This window comes from Atractosteus spatula, chromosome 2, assembly GCF_055471065.1.
Source record: "Atractosteus spatula isolate fAtrSpa1 chromosome 2, fAtrSpa1.hap1, whole genome shotgun sequence".
In the NCBI taxonomy this organism is placed as follows: Eukaryota; Metazoa; Chordata; class Actinopteri; order Semionotiformes; family Lepisosteidae; genus Atractosteus; species Atractosteus spatula.
Window position 1 is genome coordinate 3,423,086 of NC_142707.1, and position 23,232 is coordinate 3,446,317.

Here is a 23,232-nt window from a genome sequence, read left to right on the forward strand (position 1 = left end):
GTGATGTTAGAACACAGTTAATCAACAGGGATCTAACTGCTGTGCATCAGGAGTCCAGCTCTTATCCGGGGGAAAGGACATTCATCATGGCTGAATGGTTTTGTCTAGCCTGGACCAACTCTGTCCCAGTCTCTTGTGGTCTTATTGAGAGGGCTGTCCTTCTGAGGGACTCCCTGGGAATGCTGTATGGGATTTTTCCTGGGATAACCTCTACCTGGTGGCAGGTGGTTGTGGGTTCCAGTGCTCAGTGTGGACGTTCCTGTAGTATCCTTCACCAAGATACTTTACCCCAGTCGTTCCAGTCAGCCAAAAAGAATTCACTGGTGGAGGGGAGTTAACCTGTAGTGCTGTGCTACTCAAGTTGCAGCCCTTCCAGTCCGCTCCATTCCAGGATTTTGAGACAACCAAAATGAAGCCTAGCTTGTCTGAGCAGTGACTGCACTTTCTTGACAGCTTGTCCTTTCCATAACGAAGTCTCTCCTGGACAATCGTCTCCTTTACGTCCCTGAGCCCGTCTGTCCATTTGTCCATCCTTCCAGTGTTCCCCCCCCTTTCTTTCCTATCTCCCTCTGCTTCCTGGTTTTAAAAGTCACCTGACCAATAGTGTTCCTGCAGCTGGTCATGTGACTGGGGATGGCGGGTCATTCCCCACTGACCTTCACCCTCTGCTTCCTCTTGAAATCGCCATGACCCTGCGCGAGCCTCCCTGTAGACAGGTAGTTAGGTAGGCGGTAGACGCTGTTTCTAGACCTCATTCACCTATGGCACTGGTTGATTCTGCCAGGGGCCCTGCCATATTAAAATAAGCACACTCAACTCAAGAGACAATAGACGTGTGAGGAGGCCGCTGTGATTGGATGACTCCAGCTGTGGCTCACAGATCCAGGTGTGCTGTGGGTGTGCTTGTGTTGCAGAGGTCAGTCATCACAGAACCTGGTCAGCCTGGAGCCCCACACCCTCGTTAACCTAAAGGTTTCATAGGTTTACACCCTAGTGAAGAAAAAAGAAAATAAATTGAAAGGTGGTTAGAATATTGTAACTGTTCCAGGCCTCATGCACACTGGGGCTCTGGGGCACAGTCAGCCATGGATAATGTGAATCAATGAAGTTTATCTTTCATTTAATTTCACTGTGACGTTCTGCAGTTACACACGTGTGCACGTGCATACAGTATATATACACAGATACACATCTGTGCACACATGGGTATACAGAATAGGTATACGTATGCACATGTAGAGGGCAAACATGATGTTTACACCATGGGGGAGGGAGGGTAGTGGGAAAATGGACTGTGTGTGTGCGTGTGTGTGCTTGCGCAACACAGAGCCACACATACCTGACTGGTGCGGCACTCTCTGTAAATAGGTCACAGCAGGCCAGTGTACTGCTGAACCCTGGGGTCTAATGGAACTGCTAATATTGATCCTGCTGCTGGGATGCACATCGGGGAACACAAGGACACACCAGGAGAGGAGGAGACAAGGGGGAGTGAGGGGAGAGAAGGGGGGGAGAGAAAGAGGGAGAGGAGGAGAGGAGAGAAAGGGGGAGAGGAGGAGAGGAGAGAAAGGGGGAGAGGAGGGGAGAGAGGAAAAGAGGAGGAGAGGAGGGGGCTGGGCGGTGAATTGGGGTGTGTGTAGGGATCTGTGTGTCATGCCCAGTACACCTAGAGGGCGCCCTACTTCTGCCCTGTTCCTAGTTCCCTGTGATTATTCATGTCTTGTCGTGGAGCCTATTTACTTCCTGTGTCTGCTCTGCTCCTCGCTCAGCATTGTTGTTCGGATGTCCTGAGACCCGCCGAGCACCAGGTCCCTCCTCCTGTCCATGGCCTGAGGGCACAGGTTTCTATACGGCATTTCCCGGGCTACCCCCATCCCACCGCTACGCATAGGGTCTTTTTCACACTCCTGCCATTCCACGGTTCGTCCCTTCGGACATCCGTGACACGGTGTGTGTCGGGATCTGTGTGTGTCGGGATCTGTGTGTGTCGGGATCAGTGTGTGTGGATGAGTGTGTGTGTGTGCATCAGTGTGCAAACACACTGGGGGATTGGCGTCAGAAGCTGCTGTTCTGAACTGCCTCTTCACTCTGATGACTTCATGTCGTTCCCTGTGTCGCTGTGCGTTTATCTCTCAGAGTAAGACAAATTGAAAAGAAGAACAAAGATAAAATCTCTCGGTAATCTTCCCCTCTCGGAACGCAGTGCCGTCAGAGACAGCAGCTGCTCCTCCGGACTCCTCACAGGAGCAGCGCTGTCCTGTCCCATTTAAGCCATGTTGTCAGACAGCTAGTGAGACTGTAATCATTTTTTCCTCCCTCTTACTTTTCTGTCTGTATCCCTCTCCCTCTTCCTCTCCTCCTGCCCCACCGCTCCCTCCCTCTCCCTGCCTCACACTAGCCGCCTCCCTGCTGCCTCACAAGTTCATCCAGATCCGGCGAGGTAGCCCGGCGGACCGCAGCGAGCGGATCCGCCCTGGAGACCGGCTGGAGGGGATCAACGGGCAGTCTGTGCTCTCCCTGCCGCACCGCGAGCTGGCCGAGATCTTCCGCCGCGCCGGGAACACCATCCGGCTGCGGATCGTCCCGCGCAGCAGCACCAGTGAGAGACAGCCCGCTCGCGCCCCCCGCTGTCCTCGCAGCCTCGACTCTCCCCCCACTGTCCCGCAGCCTCGACTCCTCCTCCCCCCACTGTCCTCACAGCCTCACTGTCCTCACAGCCTCGACTCCTCCTCTTCTCACTGTCCTCACAGCCTCTTCTCCTACTCTTCTCACTGTCCTCACAGCCTCGACTCTTCCTCTTCTCACTGTCCTCACAGCCTCTTCTCCTACTCTTCTCACTGTCCTCACAGCCTCGACTCTTCCTCTTCTCACTGTCCTCACAGCCTCGACTCCTCCTCTTCTCACTGTCCTCACAGCCTCGACTCCTCCTCTTCTCACTGTCCTCACAGCCTTGACTCCTCCTCTTCTCACTGTCCTCACAGCCTCGACTCCTCCTCTTCTCACTGTCCTCACAGCCTCGACTCCTCCTCTTCTCACTGTCCTCACAGCCTCTTCTCCTACTCTTCTCACTGTCCCGCAGCCTCGACTCCTCCTCCCCCCACTGTCCTCACAGCCTCACTGTCCTCACAGCCTCGACTCCTCCTCTTCTCACTGTCCTCACAGCCTTGACTCCTCCTCTTCTCACTGTCCTCACAGCCTCGACTCCTCCTCCCCCCACTGTCCTCACAGCCTCACTGTCCTCACAGCCTCGACTCCTACTCTTCTCACTGTCCTCACAGCCTCGACTCCTCCTCTTCTCACTGTCCTCACAGCCTCGACTCCTCCTCCCCCCACTGTCCTCACAGCCTCACTGTCCTCACAGCCTCGACTCTTCCTCTTCTCACTGTCCTCACAGCCTCGACTCCTCCTCTTCTCACTGTCCTCACAGCCTCGACTCTTCCTCTTCTCACTGTCCTCACAGCCTCGACTCCTCCTCCCCCCACTGTCCTCACAGCCTCACTGTCCTCACAGCCTCGACTCCTACTCTTCTCACTGTCCTCACAGCCTCGACTCCTCCTCTTCTCACTGTCCTCACAGCCTCGACTCCTCCTCCCCCCACTGTCCTCACAGCCTCACTGTCCTCACAGCCTCGACTCTTCCTCTTCTCATTGTCCTCACAGCCTCGACTCCTCCTCTTCTCACTGTCCTCACAGCCTCGACTCTTCCTCTTCTCACTGTCCTCACAGCCTCTTCTCCTACTCTTCTCACTGTCCTCACAGCCTCGACTCCTACTCTTCTCACTGTCCTCGCAGCCTCGACTCTTCCTCTTCTCACTGTCCTCACAGCCTCGACTCGCCCCCCACTGTCCTCACAGCCTCGACTCCTCCTCTTCCCACTGTCCTCACAGCCTCACTGTCCTCACAGCCTCGACTCTTCCTCTTCTCACTGTCCTCACAGCCTCGACTCTTCCTCTTCTCACTGTCCTCACAGCCTCTTCTCCTACTCTTCTCACTGTCCTCACAGCCTCGACTCTTCCTCTTCTCACTGTCCTCACAGCCTCGACTCCTCCTCTTCTCACTGTCCTCACAGCCTCTTCTCCTACTCTTCTCACTGTCCTCACAGCCTCGACTCTTCCTCTTCTCACTGTCCTCACAGCCTCGACTCCTCCTCTTCTCACTGTCCTCACAGCCTCTTCTCCTACTCTTCTCACTGTCCTCACAGCCTCGACTCTTCCTCTTCTCACTGTCCTCACAGCCTCGACTCCTCCTCTTCTCACTGTCCTCACAGCCTCTTCTCCTACTCTTCTCACTGTCCTCACAGCCTCGACTCTTCCTCTTCTCACTGTCCTCACAGCCTCGACTCCTCCTCTTCTCACTGTCCTCACAGCCTCGACTCCTCCTCCCCCCACTGTCCTCGCAGCCTCGACTCTCCCCCCACTGTCCTCACAGCCTCACTGTCCTCACAGCCTCGACTCCTCCTCCCCCCACTGTCCTCACAGCCTCGACTCCTCCTCCCCCCACTGTCCTCACAGCCTCACTGTCCTCACAGCCTCGACTCTTCCTCTTCTCACTGTCCTCACAGCCTCGACTCCTCCTTCCCCCACTGTCCTCACAGCCTCACTGTCCTCGCAGCCTCGACTCCTCCTCCAACCACTGTCCTCACAGCCTCAACTCTTCCTCTTCTCACTGTCCTTGCAGCCTCACTGTCCTCACAGCCTCGACTCGCCCCCCACTGTCCTCACAGCCTCGACTCCTCCTCCCCCCACTGTCCTCACAGCCTCGACTCGCCCCCCACTGTCCTCACAGCCTCGACTCCTCCTCTTCCCACTGTCCTCACAGCCTCACTGTCCTCACAGCCTCGAGTCTTCCTCTTCTCACAGTCCTTGCAGCCTCACTGTCCTCGCAGCCTCGACTCTTCCTCCCCCCACTGTCCTCGCAGCCTCGACTCTTCCTCTTCTCACTGTCCTCACAGCCTCGAGTCTTCCTCTTCTTACTGTCCTTGCAGCCTCACTGTCCTCACAGCCTCAACTCTCCCCCCACTGTCCTCACAGCCTCGACTCTTCCTCTTCTCACTGTCCTCGCAGCCTCAACTCTTCCTCTTCTCACTGTCCTCGCAGCCTCGAGTCTTCCTCTTCTCACTGTCCTTGCAGCCTCACTGTCCTCACAGCCTCGACTCTCCCCCCACTGTCCTCACAGCCTCGACTCTTCCTCTTCTCGCTGTCCTCGCAGCCTCGACTCCTCCTCTTCTCACTGTCCTCGCAGCCTCATGAATGTTCATGAACCTACAGGAGTGTTCAGTCATCGACAGCAGTGTTCATGAACATACAGGAGTATTCATGAGCAAACAGGAGAGTTCTTGAACCTACAGCAGTGTTCGTGAACCTAGAGGAATCTGAGAGCATGGCTTTCTTTTGCAGACTCCAACCTATCGGAGCCTACAGACGTGGACACTGAGTCCCGAGTAAGGAAGGGTCACAGGTCACGGCACAAGGTACGGGAGTTTTTCTGTACATCTTCCTTCCTCTTCAGCAAAGATTTTGATCCCGTTGTTCTTCACTCTCCCCCTCTTTCTCTGCTCCCTCCCTTTTCTCTCACTTCATGCTGCAAACTACGCCCAAGTCTAGATCATTGATTTAAATTAAGAAGAGAGGTCCTAGTACAGACCCCTGGGGTACTCTGCTAATTACAGCACCTCAGTTTGTGTGTACTTTATGTGTGCAGGTGGTTATTCAGTTACATACTGTATTGCTACACATGTTACTAACTCCCTATAAAGTGCAACTGATAATAATATAGTGCTGTTTTAGATAATATAGTAATTTAAGTTCATTATAAACACACCAAATCGTTTCTTTAATGCACGCATAGGGTAACTGTAGGTGTTTGGCTCTGTACATATTGAAACCCTTTATACTACACTGTAAAAATAGGAAGAATTCGGGTTACTCAGGAGGCTCAGGAACGTAACCCCTGCGTTAGCTTATGACTGTGCTCTGTTCTCAGCCCTAACGCACACCTGTTCCCCGAAAGCTCACTAACTGGGGCCTCTGTGACCCTGCAGGACGCGCGGTACTACAGTGTGGATCTGGAGAGGGGTCCCACCGGCTTTGGGTTCAGCCTGCGAGGGGGCAGCGAGTACAACATGGGCCTGTACGTGCTGGGCCTGATGGAGGGGGGCCCCGCCTCACGCAGCCACAAGATACAGGCAAGGCACCCCACGATTTCTCCGGTCCCCCTCCCTCCTGTCCCTTTCTCCCCTGAGGCTGGACGCCAGGCCCTCAGTGTGTCTGTGTGTGGGGGTCCTGCAGGGTCCGGGCGGCTGTGTGCCTGCGTGTGGGGGCCCTGCAGAGTCTGGGCGACCGTGTGTCTGAGTGTGGGGGCCCTGCAGAGTCTGGGCGACCATGTGTCTGAGTGTGGGGGTCCTGCGGGGTCTGGGCGACCATGTGTCTGAGTGTGGGGGTCCTGCGGGGTCCGGGCGGCCGTGTGTCTGAGTGTGGCGGTCCTGCGGGGTCCGGGCGGCTGTGTGCCAGTGCTTCAGTGCGTTTCAGAGCCCTGTAGGCAACTGGGGACCCGCCGCTCCTCTGTGAGGCGGCGTGAAGCCCGTGGCGTAACCAGCCGACAGGCGTCCCACGCAGCCCTGGCGCACAGGGGCAGTGCCAGGAACCCACTGCTGCTGGACAGTGGCTGACCCCTACCCCTCCCCACCCCCTGCCCCTCCCCGCCCGCCCAGGCTGCCAGGGTTTCAGAGAGAGGTCCAACCCCTCCTGTGTGCCTCCCGCAGGTGAGCGACCAGCTGGTGGAGATCAACGGCGACAGCACGGGGGGCATGACCCACAGCCAGGCGGTGGACCAGATCCGCCAGGGCGGCAACCGCATCCACCTGGTGCTGAAGAGGGGCAACGGCTACGTGCCCGATTACGGTGAGCGCGCCGGACTGGGTTCTGAGTTACTGTTGTCATGCGTGAGGGGTTTTGGGTAAAGTAGGACAACAGTCGCAGTATTATGCCTCCTCTGTTGGACTATTATGTTGGGCATCTCTGAGTGCAGGAGCAGTGGCACAGTGGTGCTGTTCTGGGGCTCTGGGTTCAGTTCCGGACCTGGGGTGCTGTCTGTTTGTGTGGAGTTGTCATGTTCTCCCTGTATTTGTGTGAGTTTCCTCCAGGTGCGACAGCTTTCTCCCACAGTCTAAAAACATACTGGAAGGTTAATTGGCTTCTGGGAAAATTGGCCCTGGTGTGTGTGTGTGTGTGTGTGTGTGTGTGTGCATGTGTTTGTTTGTTGGACTGGTGTCCCGTCCAGGGGTGTACCCTGCCTTGCGCCCGTTGCTTGCCGGGACAGGCTCCGGCTCCCCCTCCACCCTGAGGCGAACAGAGCAGTTGGAGAAAGGATGGCAGGATGGATCTGACTGGAGTGTGTGTGCCTGGGGGCCGCCCCCGAAAGGCTGAGGGTGCGAGGACGGGGCGTCCTCAGCCCAGGCTTTCCCGGGTCCCTCCTCCACTCGGGAGGAACGCGGGAGCAGTTACAGAGAGGAGCCGTTCGGCCCGGGAAGCACTTCAGCCAGCTGTGCGAGACCCCCCGGGTCCCCAGAGGCAGCCCAGGGGCTCCCCAGAAACTGGGGGAAATTTTGTGCATAATGGTTTCAATCCAGCGGGCCTCACAGCCAGTCTGCTGCTGCCTGCTTATGGGACTGGCATTGCAGCAGTGGCACTGCTTGTAAGAAACTGAAGGTCGCTCGGCTGATAGAGCCTGTCTGGTTCCTTCTGTAGTTGATTAATCCTGGCTCGGCAACGTGCTCCAGACCTCAGAACTCTTTGTGTAAAGAGGTGCCTCCTGTTCTAAATACTGTTCTGCTTAATCAGGGATGCGAGCCTATACAAGGCATGTGCCTTTTCGTGTGGCCTTGGCCCAGTGAGAGGTGGCTGGTCTGTCCAGCAGGGAGAGGCCTGGGCTAGCCCTCATTGGCGCCGCCCTGCTGGGCGCAGACAGCAGCCGCAGCCTGGCTCTCGTGCAGCCTCTCTCTCCCTGGGGCTGCCTGGTCCTGTGCACTGTTCAGTTGTTCTCTGGCTCTTTTTGTTCTGTAGATTGTTTTTGTTTTTCCTTCCGGCTGGTGCACTAACCTCTCTGCTTGTTTATTCGTTTTCTCTTTCTTTTTTTTGTTCCTGTGATCCCTTTCTCCTCCCACCCTACCCTTGCTGCTCTCTCACTCTGTCTGTGTGCCCTCTCTCTTCTGCGTCCCATCCTCTGTCCTCACTGTCCTCTCTCTCCCCACTGTCCCCCCTCCTCCCGTCCTCACTGCCCCCTCTTTCTCTCCCTCCTGTCCCCACTGTTCCCCACTGCTCCCCCCTCTCCTCCTGTCCTCACTGTCCTCTCTCTCTCCTCCTCTCTCTCCCTCTCTCCTCCTCCTCTCTCCCTCTCTGCTCCTCCTCTTCCTCTCTCCTCCTCTCTCTCCCTCTCTCCTCCTCTCTCTCCCTCTCTCCTCCTCTCTCCCTCTCCCTCTCTCCTCCTCTCTCCCTCTCTCCTCCTCTCTCCTCCTCCTCTCTCCCTCTCTCCTCCTCTCTCCCTCTCTCCTCCTCTCTCCTCCTCCTCTCTCCCTCTCTCTCCCTCTCTCCTCCACCTCTCTCCCTCTCTCCTCCTCTCTCCCTCTCTCCTCCTCCTCTCTCCCTCTCTCTCTCCTCCTCTCTCTCCCTCTCTCCTCCTCCTCTCTCCCTCTCTCCTCCTCTCTCCCCCTCTCTCCATCTCTCCTCCTCTCTCTTCCTCCTCTCTCCCTCTCTCCTCCTCCTCTCTCCCTCTCTCTCTCCTCCTCTCTCTCCCTCTCTCCTCCTCCTCTCTCCCTCTCTGTGTGGTGTGCAGTGGAGCTCTCCAGTCTCTCTCTCTGCATGACCAACTCTAAGCTGGGAGAGCCATGCTTCTATGTGATTGGACGTACTGAGAATACGCGGTTGGTAATAGTTCCTGTTAGTTTGTTTTTTGTTTTTTCTTCATCTCTTTTCATTGCTCTCCTTTTGCTTTTTTCTTCTCACAGCACCACCTTCATATCAGCCCCTCAGGAATTACTGTATCGAAACGCCGCTACCTGGTGGTGCACCGACTGCAAACACGCTTCACAATGGGCCATAGTGTAACAGTCCTGTAACAATAGGGGCTACAGTCCCAGTACAGTAGAACAGTCCTGTTACAGTAGGAGCTACAGTCCCAGTACAGTAGAACAGTCCTGTTACAATAGGAGCTACAGTCCCAGTCCAGTAGAACAGTCCTGTTACAATAGGGGCTACAGTCCCAGTACAGCAGAACAGTCCCGTTACAATAGGGGCTACAGTCCCAGTACAGTAGAACAGTCCCGTTACAATAGGGGCTACAGTCCCAGTACAGTAGAACAGTCCTGTTACAATAGGGGCTACAGTCCCAGTACAGTAAAACAGTCCTGTTACAGTAGGGGCTACAGTCCCAGTACAGTAGAACAGTCCTGTTACAATAGGGGCTACAGTCCCAGTACAGCAGAACAGTCCTGTTACAATAGGGGCTACAGTCCCAGTACAGTAGAACAGTCCCGTTACAATAGGGGCTACAGTCCCAGTACAGTAGAACAGTCCCGTTACAACAGGGGCTACAGTCCCAGTACAGCAGAACAGTTCTGTTACAATAGGAGCTACAGTCCCAGTACAGTAGAACAGTCCTGTTACAATAGGAGCTACAGTCCCAGTACAGTAGAACAGTCCTGTTACAATAGGAGCTACAGTCCCAGTATAGTAGAACAGTTCTGTTACAATAGGGGCTACAGTCCCAGTACAGTAGAACAGTCCTGTTACAATAGGAGCTACAGTCCCAGTACAGTAGAACAGTCCTGTTACAATAGGAGCTACAGTCCCAGTATAGTAGAACAGTCCTGTTACAATAGGAGCTACAGTCCCAGTACAGTAGAACAGTCCTGTTACAATAGGAGCTACAGTCCCAGTATAGTAGAACAGTTCTGTTACAATAGGGGCTACAGTCCCAGTACAGTAGAACAGTCCTGTTACAATAGGAGCTACAGTCCCAGTATAGTAGAACAGTTCTGTTACAATAGGGGCTACAGTCCCAGTACAGTAGAACAGTCCTGTTACAATAGGAGCTACAGTCCCAGTATAGTAGAACAGTTCTGTTACAATAGGGGCTACAGTCCCAGTACAGTAGAACAGTCCTGTTACAATAGGGGCTACAGTCCCAGTACAGTGGAACAGTTCTGTTACAATATGCCACCATAGTCACAGAACAATACTCAAGTTTATTTAGAAATTCAGGAGCTATGCAAGGTTTCTTTCTTTAGAAATATTAGTAAATGGGAAATATAGCCTATAGCCCAGTATAGGCTTGTTGCCCTCAGCGACAGTGGCTGCACAGCTCCTAATCTCCCGGCCAGTGATGTGAGCTGTACCCGTCTGACACCCCCAGGCCTCCTGTAGCCCCGATGGCAGCTGACTGTCCAGCTCACACGTCCTCCTCTGGGCTCCAGGTGTACCTACATTTATTCGTTTGTATTTTGAGAAAGTGGTTTGAAAGACTCTTACTGTAGAATAATGCACTTGGCGCCTTGCCACACTCACACACACGCAGCCCTCAACCGCAGCGCGCCGAGAGCAGACCGCACGCAGTCACCTCAGATCCTTCCCATGAGCCTCATCGTCACAGTCTGAGCTCCAGGCGAGAGCGCGTTCGGCGCCTCCTACAGGCAGGCGCAGGGATGTGCGGCCTTGTGTGAACCCTAACTGTCTCCCCCCCCTACTCCCCCCTTCCCCTCTGTCTCTTCTCGCAGGCCCTGAGTTCAGAGGTCAGTCGCCCTCCCCCGCAGTGCTGCACAAGGAGCAGGGTCTGGCTGCAGTAAGGGGCGCATCCGGCCTTGACGCCGACCGCCCCTGGTCCAGCAGGAGGTCGAAGGTCAAGGAGGAGCAGGGGGAGCAGAGGGAGCAGGAGGAGGACGGGGAGAAGACATCGGGGGGCCACGGGCGGAGAGGGAACAGGGGAGGCGGGAGGCGGCGGGAAGAGGGGTCCCTGTGCCCCGAGACGGACTCCCTGGACGGCACACTCCAAGGGAAGGGAGGGCGCAGGGGTCAGAGGTCACTATCTAGGGACAGCGCTCAGATCCTGGCCCGGGATGAGGAGGGTGCAGAGCCAGAGAGGGGCAGGGGGAGAGAGAGCAGGGGGGAGAAGGCAGGGGGGCGCAGCTGGAGCGAGGGCAGGGAGGGCAGGAGGGGACAGAGGGGTGAAGAGGAGGGGGGGAGGAAGAGGGAGGGGGAGGAGAGGGGCAAGCGGAGAGGCCACAGCCTCCCCATCCCCGCCGAGGGACTGCCCAGCGCGCAGGCCCCGCCGGAGACTGAGCGGAGGGGCTCCCCCTCGTCTCCGGACCCAGCGGAGACCGGCCCCCAGCCCCCGGAGAGAGAGCCTTTCTCCTTCCTCCTGCCCCGGGCCCCGGAGGCTCCAGAGCCGGACGGGGCGAGGGCGTGGGGGGAGGAGGGTGCCAGGCCGTCGGAGGGCGGGTTCAAGCCCAGGGGCACCCTGCTGCCAGGGCCCTGGCTCAAGCCCAGCAAGGAGAAGCTCCTGCTGGCCCTGGACTCCAGCCAGCGGGAGGGGCCTGGAGGGGGCGGCGTGGCGTGAGGCTCTCGTTCCCGAGATCGCGCGCTAGGCCAGCGCGCTCCAGGCACGTCCGCGTTGCCCAGCTGGCCAGAGGAGGCCTGTCCGATTCCCGGAGGGGAAGCTCTGGTCGGGCAGCGTGCTCCAGGTGCCCCCGTGTCCGCGGTTACCTGCCGGGCACACCTGCCTGACCTGTCGATCACCTGCCCGCCCCGCCCCCCGCTGTGTCCGAGCCCAGGGCTGGGAGCCCAGGCCCGTGAACGTTTCAGGACTGATCCGTCTTCTTCCGCTCAAGTAGGAGGAGTGCCTGGAGCAACTGGATTCCTTCAGGCACCCATGCGGGACGCGGTTTGCCAATGTAGTCTCTTTTACACTTGTCCGTGTATGTATATATATAGATAAATGAAGAGGTCGACAAGTTTAATATATTAAAGCATTTATACTTGGTGTACAGCTAGGAGGGGCAATGCAGACTTCAGCTGTTCAGTGTCTGGTTATGGGGAGTGGCTCTGTTCACCACCCTGACAGTGCAGCCAGAGCTCAGGCTGTGTGTGAGATCGGCAGTCCTGCTCCCACTGGGGTGACCCTGTCCCTTGTCTCTGGCTCCCTGACTGCTAGAACGTGCTTCCCCTCCCAGCGGAGCGGTGTACTCACCAGCTGTGCCTGTGGCCCCTGCGGGCCGGGCTCTTGGAGGCCCGGAGCGCAGTGCACAAGTGACTTGGGATTTGTCTGGCTGTGCGGTGCATGTATATAGTTCTAAATACACATGTACAGTTTTGATTCTGAAGATTTTTTTTTTGTTTTGTTTTGAATGACTCGTGGGGAATTTTCAACGCAGAATAACGGAGACAGAGATCCAGGAGGGAGGTGGGTGGGGCACGGGGGGATTATTTTTGTACACCTGGACAGCAGCGGTTTGCATGGAGGACTGTGACGTGGCTGGTTGTGAAACCCGGAGCTTTGTGCTGAGGAATGGCATTTTTCTTGAAAGGCAAATAAAATGCAAAAGTTTCCTGAATGACTCTTCTCTCACTCCTCTCCTTGTTATTTTTTTGCTTTTATTAGAGAGGGCTTTAAGGACATCTTCTAATGTATAACACTTAAAGATCAAACTCTGCATTATCTTAAGGAATTAATGCATCAGTATAGTCCTATTCTTAACTGAAGACCAGACTCTACACAGTGTGACAGAGTCTTCTCACTCTGCTGAAGACCAGACTCCACACAGTGTGACAGAGTCTTCTCACTCTGCTGAAGACCAGACTCCACACAGTGTGACAGTCTTCTCACTCTGCTGAAGACCAGACTCCATACGGTGTGACAGAGTCTTCTCACTCTGCTGAAGACCAGACTCCACACAGTGTGACAGAGTCTTCTCACTCTGCTGAAGACCAGACTCCACACAGTGTGACAGAGTCTTCTCACTCTGCTGAAGACCAGACTCCACACAGTGTGACAGAGTCTTCTCGCTCTGCTGAAGACCAGACTCCACACAGTGTGACAGAGTCTTCTCACTCTGCTGAAGACCAGACTCCACACAGTGTGAGTCTTCTCACTCTGCTGAAGACCAGACTCCACACAGTGTGACAGAGTCTTCTCACTCTGCTGAAGACCAGACTCCACACAGTGTGACAGTCTTCTCACTCTGCTGAAGACCAGACTCCACACAGTGTGACAGAGTCTTCTCACTCTGCTAAAGACCAGACTCCACACAGTGTGACAGTCTTCTCACTCTGCTGAAGACCAGACTCCACACAGTGTGACAGAGTCTTCTCACTCTGCTGAAGACCAGACTCCACACAGTGTGACAGAGTCTTCTCACTGTGCTGAAGACCAGACTCCACACAGTGTGACAGTCTTCTCACTCTGCTGAAGACCAGACTCCACACAGTGTGACAGAGTCTTCTCACTCTGCTGAAGACCAGACTCCACACAGTGTGACAGAGTCTTCTCACTCTGCTGAAGACCAGACTCCACACGGTGTGACAGTCTTCTCACTCTGCTGAAGACCAGACTCCACACGGTGTGACAGAGTCTTCTCACTGTGCTGAAGACCAGACTCCACACGGTGTGACAGAGTCGTCTCACTGTAGGGTTGAGGGGTGCCAGCCCTGCCCTTGTACCCCACCTGCACTGCGACGGCTTCACCCCTGTCATTCAGACTTCAGCTGGGGCTCCTTTACCACAGACCTGCAGGGGTCAGCGGCTCTGTTCTGGGTTAATAATAATATTAACAATAATAATAATAATAATTATAATTCCTTACACTAATATAGCACTTTTGCTGGACACTCCACTCAAAGCACTTTACAGGTACTGGGGATCCCCTCCACCCCCACCAGTGTGCAGCCCCACCTGGATGATGCGCCAGTCCGCTCCCCACACACCAGCTCTCAGTGGGGAGGAGAGCAGAGTGATGAGGCCAGTTCAGAGAGGGGGGTTATTAGGAGGCCATGATGGGTAAAGGCCAGGGGGGGAATGTGGCCAGGACACTGGGGTAACACCCCTACTCTTACTGAGAAACACCCTGGATTTTTAATGACCACAGAGTCAGGACCTCGGTTTTACATCTCATCTGAAGGACGGTGCCTTTTTACAGTCTAGTGTTCCTGTCACTATACTGGGGCATTAGGACCCACACAGACCGCAGGGTGAGCGCCCCCTGCTGGCCCCACTAACACCTCTTCTAGCAGCAGCCTGAGTTTTTCCCAGGAGGTCTCCCATCCAGGCACTGGCCAGGCTCACTCCTGCTGAGCTCCAGTGGGCGGCCAGCTGGGAGCTGCAGGGTGATATGGCTGCTGGGTTAGTGCTGGGCCTCCCCGTCTCCGAGCTTTGGAGCTTTCTGAGTCGTTACCATGGGAGACAAACTGTCGCCAAAGAGGTGTAAGCTGCTGACAGTTGCTCCTGCCTGCTTATCTGTCTTTGTGATAAAAGCAAACAAACACAAACAAACACAGCATGGGCGGAGCGGTAGCTCTGTGGCTAAGGACCTGCACCTGTGGCTGGGAGGTTGCCAGTTTGAATCCCGTGGCTGGCTGGCAGAGGAATCCTACTTCGTTGGGCCCCCGAGCAAGGCCCTTAACCCCAACTGCTCCAGGGGTGCCGTATAAATGGGTGACCCTGCGCTCTGACCCCAAGCTTCTCTCCCTGTCTGTGTGTCTCCTGGAGAGCAAGTTGGGGTCTGTGAAAAGACACATTCCTCACGCAAGAAATTGTATAGGGCCAATACAGTGATCTCTCGAATCAACCAGGCTCTCTTATGCACAGGTTTGATTTCATCCAAAGGGTGATAAACTCGCTACAGCCACAAGGTGTCACTGTAACACATGTTTTCCCATTCCTCTTATTTTTTCCTCTTTGTACTAAACCTGCAGGTGAGCAAAGGCGTCTCATCCCAAGTGACCAAGATTTCCTCCCTCTATTTGTTCGGGATTTCTCACATTCTCCCTCATTTCCCTCTTGTCAACACTGTCTTTAAGTGTCACGCTAGTGTCGGTGCTAAAATGAAACACAGGTTTGCTCAGGGTTAACAGATCCTGTTTCAACACAGGCAAGGGCATTTCTATTGACGACGTTCGAGTAGGGGGCTGTGTGAGCATGCGTTGGCTACATAGAAACAAGTATAGGTTCATTCCACACTGAACACTGTCTCGGTGTGGAATTGCTATTTATGGAACAAGAGGTTTATTCCAGGCTGAAAAGAGAAGAAAGACAACACCCGAAGAAGGCTCCACAGCCGAAACGTTGTGTTTTCTTTCTTCTCTTTTCAGCCTGGGATAAACCTGTTACTTGTTCCTTTGCATCCCACGCCTGCTGACCCCGCTACCCACCTGATCGTTTTGCTATTTATGTTGATGTATGAAAAAATTATCCTGACGTGAACGATTGACCCTTGTCTTCAGGTGATGCTGTATGTGGTGTGTGGTGGAATTTTCCAGGGACTGCGGATTCCAGCAGCTAAGGGCTTTTAACAGTAACAATTAAATGGCGTTTATAACAAAAGTTCGGGAGGGATGACAACAACTAAGCTCAATCAGACTCAGCTGTCAGTAATGAGCAATCGCTCCTGACAATCCATTCCTCTCCCAAACGCTATAAATATCTAGGAGATCCCCATCTCTCCCTCTCTCTTGCATCCTACCTCCACCTCTGTAGCTGCCCCTTGGTCACCCTGTATGGGAGTCCTGGTCTCCTTGTCCTCTGGCCCGGAAGTCAGCCCTATGCCAAGCCGGTTAAGCCACAATTTCGCTCCACGACGCTTTCATCTTGGGTGTTTGTCATTCCTCGTGAACTTGAACCGGCATCGCTAGAGCTGTAAGGAACAGCCTGGGTCTGTACGGGCCAGTGAACGGGCCGGTCCATTCACAACGAACAGCAGCCGGGACGCGCTGTCGAGCCCAGCTGCAGCTCCCCTCCGCCGGAGCCGGAGAAAGGTCTGTGCTTTTCTCCGAGCCTTCCTGGGATTAGTCACGCACAGATAGCTGGCTCTATTCCTGCTCTTTTCACAAAGCTAGTTCATGACACGGTAGATGTATTTTTAGAAACGAGCTCAATTGTTTTAAGGTGACGTGTTTTTGTTTTTTCAACGGAGTTGCAACGAAACTGAATGTAGCTGGCTGTCACCCGGGAGTCTGACCCGGGGCGTCTGGAATTAAACTGTGTGCGCTTCGGGGTTAAAATGAATTAATTCAGCTGATGTCTTTGCCCAAGATGACTTGCAGATAATGCAATTATTTCTCGCCTAGGCGTGTAAAGACGTTATTGAGTAGGATATTAAAAAAAAAGTGATATTGATTGGGACTGGTCTGAGGAACGGCGGGATACATCTAATCAATATGTTGCATACAGTAGCTGAGCAAAAGCGCACGGCACGACTTGAGCGGCTGCAGGAGACGTTGCGCGGTATGGCGGTGCACTCGGATGGGGTTGCATGCGAGCGGCTCTGTGATCTCCAGGCTGGTGCCGTTTGCTGACGCAGCTGTACCGCACCGGGGAGACGGGGAGCCCAGCCCGAGCGCAGGAATCCGTGCCCTCCCGCCGCGCCGCGTGATCGGATTATCAACATCGACACGCAGACTCCTACAGTACACGCCGGCAGTAATTAAACAGCGGCGCAGGAAAAAAAAACCTCATCGTCAGCAGGGCAGGTTGAAATGCGATTATGCCTCCGTACGGTACACCACAGAGTCTTGTAAAACAGAGGGGAAATTGAATAAAGGCACACGAACACATCATCCAATACTGTGGACTGCGCGTAGCAGAGGGGGGGGCTGTATTATAACAACCTGCAGCCCCTCCCATATACCCCATTGCGAAATTTCACCCCAGCCCACTCCCCAATTATCTCATTGATGATTGATTGACTCGGTCCAGTAATCGGAGCCGCGGCGGTATCGAAGTGCTGCAGTGGATTAGACGGAGAGGGGCGGAGAGCGCCGGGACCCGCCGCGCTGTCCCACCTGTCGGCCAGGGGCTGGTTGCGCGTCCGTGTTCCGAAACCGGGGGCTCGTCTTCGCTCGGCTACTGCGGGAGACCCGGGAGAAACGGGTAGAAATCTGATCAGGCGCAGCTGCGGATGACACACGGAGATGTCTTATTAAAAATAAAAAATTCATAACCCTCCTCAGAATCTCACACTGTTTGTGTCGCAGGCGTCCTGACATGCTGAGGAGCGGTCGTGACGTGGGCGGACCGCGCTGATTAATATTCGTCAGCGGGGCTCTGCTGTGAGTCCCGGGTCAGTAACGTGTGTGGACACGGCTGGACACCGTGACGCCGCACGTCTGGGGCTCCTGCGCCGCACCGGGGTGCAGCCGCTGGCTGGTGGGGTTCTGTCCCCTTCCTCTCCCACAGCCGGGACCAGCCTGTGCCCGTTCACTGCCCTGGCTCGGCCCACACGCGCTCACAGGGGCTCGAGCCTGGCTAGGACACCCACAGCCGAACTGTCACCCGCCGGGACAGCTGCTGCTGCTCGAGCGGCGCGAGGATGAGTGTGGTCCTGCAGCAGAGCGGACAGGGCAGGATGAGCCCACAGTCCCTGACCACTGCAGCACCCAGCACTAAGGACACCATCAGTCCCTACAGGCAGAGATCTGTAGCCACCAGCAACTGCTGCCTGTCCACCACACCTGGAGCTCCCTCTGGACTGGTCTGCTGTCCCCACTGTCCTGTTCTGCCAGTCTGTGCCTCACTCTCTCACTGGTGTCCATCACACCTGGAGCTCCCTCTGGACTGGTCTGCTGTGCCCAGTGTCCTGTTCTGCCAGTCTGTGCCACACTGACTCACTGGAGTCCATCACACCTGGAGCTCCCTCTGGACTGGTCTGCTGTGCCCAGTGTCCTGTTCTGCCAGTCTGTGCCACACTGACTCACTGGAGTCCATCACACCTGGAGCTCCCTCTGGACTGGTCTGCTGTGCCCAGTGTCCTGTTCTGCCAGTCTGTGCCACACTGACTCACTGGAGTCCATCACACCTGGAGCTCCCTCTGGACTGGTCTGCTGTCCCCACTGTCCTGTTCTGCCAGTCTGTGCCACACTGACTCACTGGAGTCCATCACACCTGGAGCTCCCTCTGGACTGGTCTGCTGTACCCAGTGTCCTGTTCTGCCAGTCTGTGCCACACTGACTCACTGGTGTCCACCACACCTGGAGCTCCCTCTGGACTGGTCTGCTGTCCCCACTGTCCTGTTCTGCCAGTCTGTGCCACACTGACTCACTGGAGTCCATCACACCTGGAGCTCCCTCTGGACTGGTCTGCTGTGCCCAGTGTCCTGTTCTGCCAGTCTGTGCCTCACTCTCTCACTGGAGTCCATCAGGGTGGTCAACACTAAACCTTCAGTCACCACAGAAGTGGACTGGGCTCCAACACGCCAGTGACATCAAGGTGCTGTTCTCTTAATACGTAGGCCTTTTTTTAATGACCACTGAGTCAGGACCTCGGTTTACGTCTCATCTGAAGGACGGCATCTTTTTACAGTCTAGTGTCACCGTACTGGGGCATTAGGGCCCATGCAGACCGCGGGGTGAGCGCCCCCTACTGGTCACACTAACACCTCCCAGCAGCAGCCTGAGCTTTCCCAGGAGGTCTCCCATCCAGGTACTGGCCAGGCTCCCACCTGCAGAGCTCCAGTGGGCTGCCAGCTGGGAGCCTCAGGGCGATAAGGCTGATGGCACAAGTTTAAGGTAATCTTGAATGAGTGTCCTGCGATGTACTGTAGGCGTTTTTGAGCCCCACTACTGTCTGCACTGCATTCCATTCTGTGTCTCAGTTCTCTTCTGCCTGGTGTACTGAGGAGTGCCGAGAGCTGGCTGTATCTGTTTATTCCTACCCCCTCTCTCCCTTCAAAGGTTTAATTAGCCTTGTTAAAACGCCTCCATTCCGTAATTTAATTACAGATACCTGGTGATGAAATGTGTTGAAATATGCTCTGCATTCTTCAAAGGGGAGAGATGGTGTTACACTTGCTGTTAGGAGGGTGTAATCAGTGCGCTGCCCCACTCGACACAATGCTCCTAATAAGATAAAGACCCTCTCTCCCGAGACGCGCCCATTGTTGGGCTGGGCAAATGCAAATGGCTGGAACGGGCAAGGAACAAGCGGCTGTGTTGATTGTGTGTCTGATTTAAAACGCTGGTGTTCCACCGGCAATCAGGCGACGCATAGCAGGGACTCTGCAAGAAAATAATGAGCCCGTCACTCCTCTTTCTTCTGAACAGAATGAAGAGAGGCTCTTCAGAGACGCTCTCTCTAGTGGATTGGTTTGTTTTAAAGAGAAGGAGACATTTAAAAGCAAGCAGTTCTGGTGTGGATTAACCTTGAAAACCTGAAAGCAGCCGGATCTTGGGGATTCGTAGTGAAGAGCTGCTGCAGTGGTGTGTTACTGTCTAAGTGCTGTGTTCTAGTGGTAATGTTACTGTGCTTTTATCAACCTCTACAGGCTCAGTACAGGTTTCACACTCGTGTTCAATCTTGACCCCCATAACTGATCAATTTTGTTCATTTAAATGAAGGTAAATTAGAACCGAATTATTCTTTTGGCTCCTCTTGGCCAGTGCTTGCAATCCTCCTGGTCCTTAAGTACTGACAGACGTGTTTTTAATCTCTCCTATCATACTTTGCTGCCTTTGTTACCTATAGGCACTAAGGTATCCAGTAGCTTTTATGATGAGGCACATGAAATAATTATTTCACTCTGTTATCCATAGCTGCTGAGGTATAACCAGCTGGTACTGTTTTATCATCTGCAGGCACTGAGATGTAAGCAGAAATTACTGTAGTGTGCTGTTGCTATAGGAACTAAGATATTAATGTCTTTTATCCTGATGTCTATAGGTGCGGCAATATTGCCAATGGTACTGTACCAATTTCTGTATTTACTGTGACATAGCCTGTGGGTACCATACTGGTCTTGAGCTGCTATCAACAGATGTCCTTTGTCTTTTTCGTTGTAGCTATAAAGGCCCAGCCAACACATGCTGCTTGTAGACACCTGGCTCTAGCTGATAGGCACTGCACTGTGCTGTTGCCTACAGCTAATGAAGTCTAGCCCAGGGACACTGCACTTCGACACTGTCTGCTCACACTCAGGCAAAGCCAGCGGGAACTGTGCTATCCCTGTAATGAAAGGGAAGTGAATTTTGAGTGCCCCAGAATCTTGGGGAAAAAAATGGAATAAATACATAACATCATGAAAGAAAAACAATACTCCATATCTCTACTGCACCTGTATCACTCATGCATGTGCATATCTGCTTCAGTGCTTATAAAACGACATACTGTGCTCAGAAATCTCCCGGTGTGAGAAACAGCCCCTGGCTGTCGTTAGGAGGGAGTGAGTGAGCGAGCGAGCGCTGCTGCGTGTGTCAGTCCGTCAGCGGGTCTGGGTGGCTTGTGTGAGGCACGGGGGGAGGGGGGGGGCTGCGTGCAGTGCAGTAGGTAGGACTCCTAAACGAGCCGGGCTGTCAGCCTGCTGTCTGCTCCAGGGAGGCTCACCCGAAGCCTGACCTCTGTCTGCGGCCACTGCGTGCACTGCTCAGGGTCCCGTCCCCTGCACTGAGACGCCTCCTTCAATGGGTTCTAGCCCACATGGTGCTGGGGACGACTGAATCGGGTAACCACACCTTTGGATTAGCTTACCATACCGCTGCCCTGCCACTCAATCATCAATAAGTGCCGTTTTTTTCCCAGTTGTCTGGCACGCGGGTCTAGAAGGAAGGCTTGCAATGCACAACAGCTCGGCGTGTTTTGGGCTTTATCGTGAGCAAGGAGCCGCAGGCCAGCACAAGATGCTGGACTTTTCTGTGTTTGGCGCTTCATTGCTGTGGAAATATATTCTGCTTCAGCGAAGACGGCGCCGAGAACTGGATGAGGCCTTCATGGGGAAAGCAGTAAGATCCAGATTTGTATTTTTATAAGTCACCAGGCACTTGATCTTTCAAGCTCGTCGATTCATTCAACATTATTAACTAATGGACAGACGTACAATTTAAAAGATGACACATTCTCGCTGACACATTTGCACGCGAGTATGCCGCGGCCGGGCAGCGGGGTCCTTATCTGCGCGAGCTCTGGCCGCCCAGCGCCGGCTCCGAGGATGCGGCCCGGTTCGTTAGCGGCTTGGTTTTCAATCGGAGGGGGCTGCGGCCGGGACGGGAGGCTTCATTTCCTTCCTGTTAAAAACCCCACAGAGAAGACGGCTCCTCGGCAGGGCTCACATGACCGTACATCTCCAGACCTGAACGGCCGAGTCCGGGAAATTAAATGTCAAATATCCAATCGTTACCCAAATAAATGTCAAGCTGCATGGCGGTAAATGGGGGGGAAATAATCCCATTATATTTTTTTTAATTGGACATTTGCAGGTGGATACAGCTGAATGTTGAGGACCTGCGGTTTGGACGTAGGCGGGCGCGGGTCAGGACGGGGAAGCTCTTGCTCACTCTCGGAATGCGAGATCAGGGTTCGGGCCGCACGCTGAGGCGGGAGACTGAACGCCGAGAGGCAGCCGGCGGGGGGGGGGGAGGGTATTTCAGGAAGAGCCGGATCTTGGGGACTCTTGGAGAAACCCCTTGGTGAGAGCGGATCGATGAGACCCTAAGACCCGGAGGCGAGGCGGCCTTCCTCTCGCCCGTCAGCGGCCAGCTCCTGGTTTGTGTCTGAGGCCCTGGGAAGAAATAAAGGTGAAGCTGGAAGCCTAGTTGGGTTGAAAGACCCCACAACCAGGGGTGGAGTTTGACGGCAGGGATACTGGCTGGTCTCGATGGACTGGACGCACTTCTTTACGCAGAGAGTGGTGGGTGCTGTGCTGCGTTTTGCTTGCTTCTTTCCAGGGAAGCGCCTCGGGCTCCCGCCATGTCCCATTGCCCTTTTCAATACCGCGAGATGCATGTTCCTGGGCAAAGTATAGCAGAAATGTTGCAAGTTAATTTAACTCGATGTCCATCGATAGGTAAAAGACTGCAAAACACGGAGAAGAGTTGGGAATACGAAGTCCCTGCTGTTTTTTTTTTCCCCCAAAATGGAGCTGAAAAGAATTAGACTGCCTTGGAGCAATCGTGTCTCATCCATTTACCTGCTTTTCTGTTGCACTTGAGCTAAGTCAAGGTGCAGGCGAACCCGGGGAGAGGAGTGTACTGCACCGAGAGTGAGCAGGGAGACTGCAGAAGCTGATGGCGGCTGACGGCCCTGTCAGAGTGAGCAGCGTGGGGAAAGCTGTGATGGGCGGAGTGGCCTGCTCTCATCGTCAGACCTTCCTTCCAGTTTTAATCTTTCAGAAGTTCAGAGACACAATGGGAAGACTTTGTGCACAGGCTGGTGTCTTTACAGCGCCTGTGGAGTGGATGTGTTGGTGTTCAGCCGAGCTCTGAGGATCTCCCAAGAGTCGTGTCCGAGAAATGTGACCAGTGACAGGGGGACGGGCTTCAGGAATGGGGCTGCTCCAACATCAAGAGCCGTGCACAGCTCCTGGATAGTCCAGCTCCCCGACTGTGACTCAAACCTGTATCTGCCTGGATTGAATTTCACTGCCTCACCTTCTGCTGAGGTTTTTTTTTCCATGCGATTTGTAATTTCAGCCACGTTGTACTAAAATCCGGTCCTGACTCCTGAGCCTGCCTGCTTTGATTTAGAGAGAAATGTCTCCCTAATGTCTTGCTGGAAGGAGGGGGGGGGGGGAGTCCGGGGAGGAGAGGGGAGGAGGTGGTGTCTTGGGGGACTCAGATTTAAGAAGCTTGGGCTGCAGAGTTTTACATTCGTGATTGACACTGCAGCTCACGTCCGTGGGCAGACGTGGAGAGCGGGGGGCGGGGGGGGGGCTGTGGTTTGCTCCCTCCTCACGTCTGCAGTCAGAAGTACGTGACGCTGGGGCGAGCTCTTTGCTTCGCCTGTGTGTGCGTCTCCTCTGGCACGGCCGGCGCCCGGGGGCAGCAGAGGCTTTCTGCTGTTGGACGGCTCCTCCAGCAGAAGCCATCGGCCCCCTTTCAGAGCTGGGCGGGAGGTTGGCTCACAACAGTTTTTTTTCTTTTTCCAGCACATCCCGCCTGCAGGCCCGCTCTCTGGGTGCAGACGGCGGGCGGTAACGTTGGCGACGCCCCCCAATGACCTGGAGTGGCCGCGGATGTTTGTGAGATGTCCAGGCCATCTTCGCCTTTTA

The 23,232-nt window shown here is 54.7% G+C and overlaps 1 protein-coding gene across 1 annotated transcript in view; it reads left to right on the forward strand.

Annotated features, from left to right (window-relative positions):
• The window catches only part of LOC148839015 (membrane-associated guanylate kinase, WW and PDZ domain-containing protein 3-like), a 46,112-nt gene extending 33,522 nt beyond the window's left edge, over positions 1-12,590 (forward strand). The window contains exons 13-17 of the mRNA XM_088940433.1: positions 2,399-2,599; positions 5,396-5,469; positions 6,040-6,183; positions 6,760-6,898; positions 10,768-12,590. Of these exons, the coding sequence (XP_088796559.1) occupies positions 2,399-2,599; positions 5,396-5,469; positions 6,040-6,183; positions 6,760-6,898; positions 10,768-11,606 (1,397 nt within the window). The 3' untranslated portion in view covers positions 11,607-12,590. The remainder of the gene's footprint in view (positions 1-2,398; positions 2,600-5,395; positions 5,470-6,039; positions 6,184-6,759; positions 6,899-10,767) is intronic.
• The last annotated feature ends 10,642 nt before the right edge of the window (positions 12,591-23,232 follow it).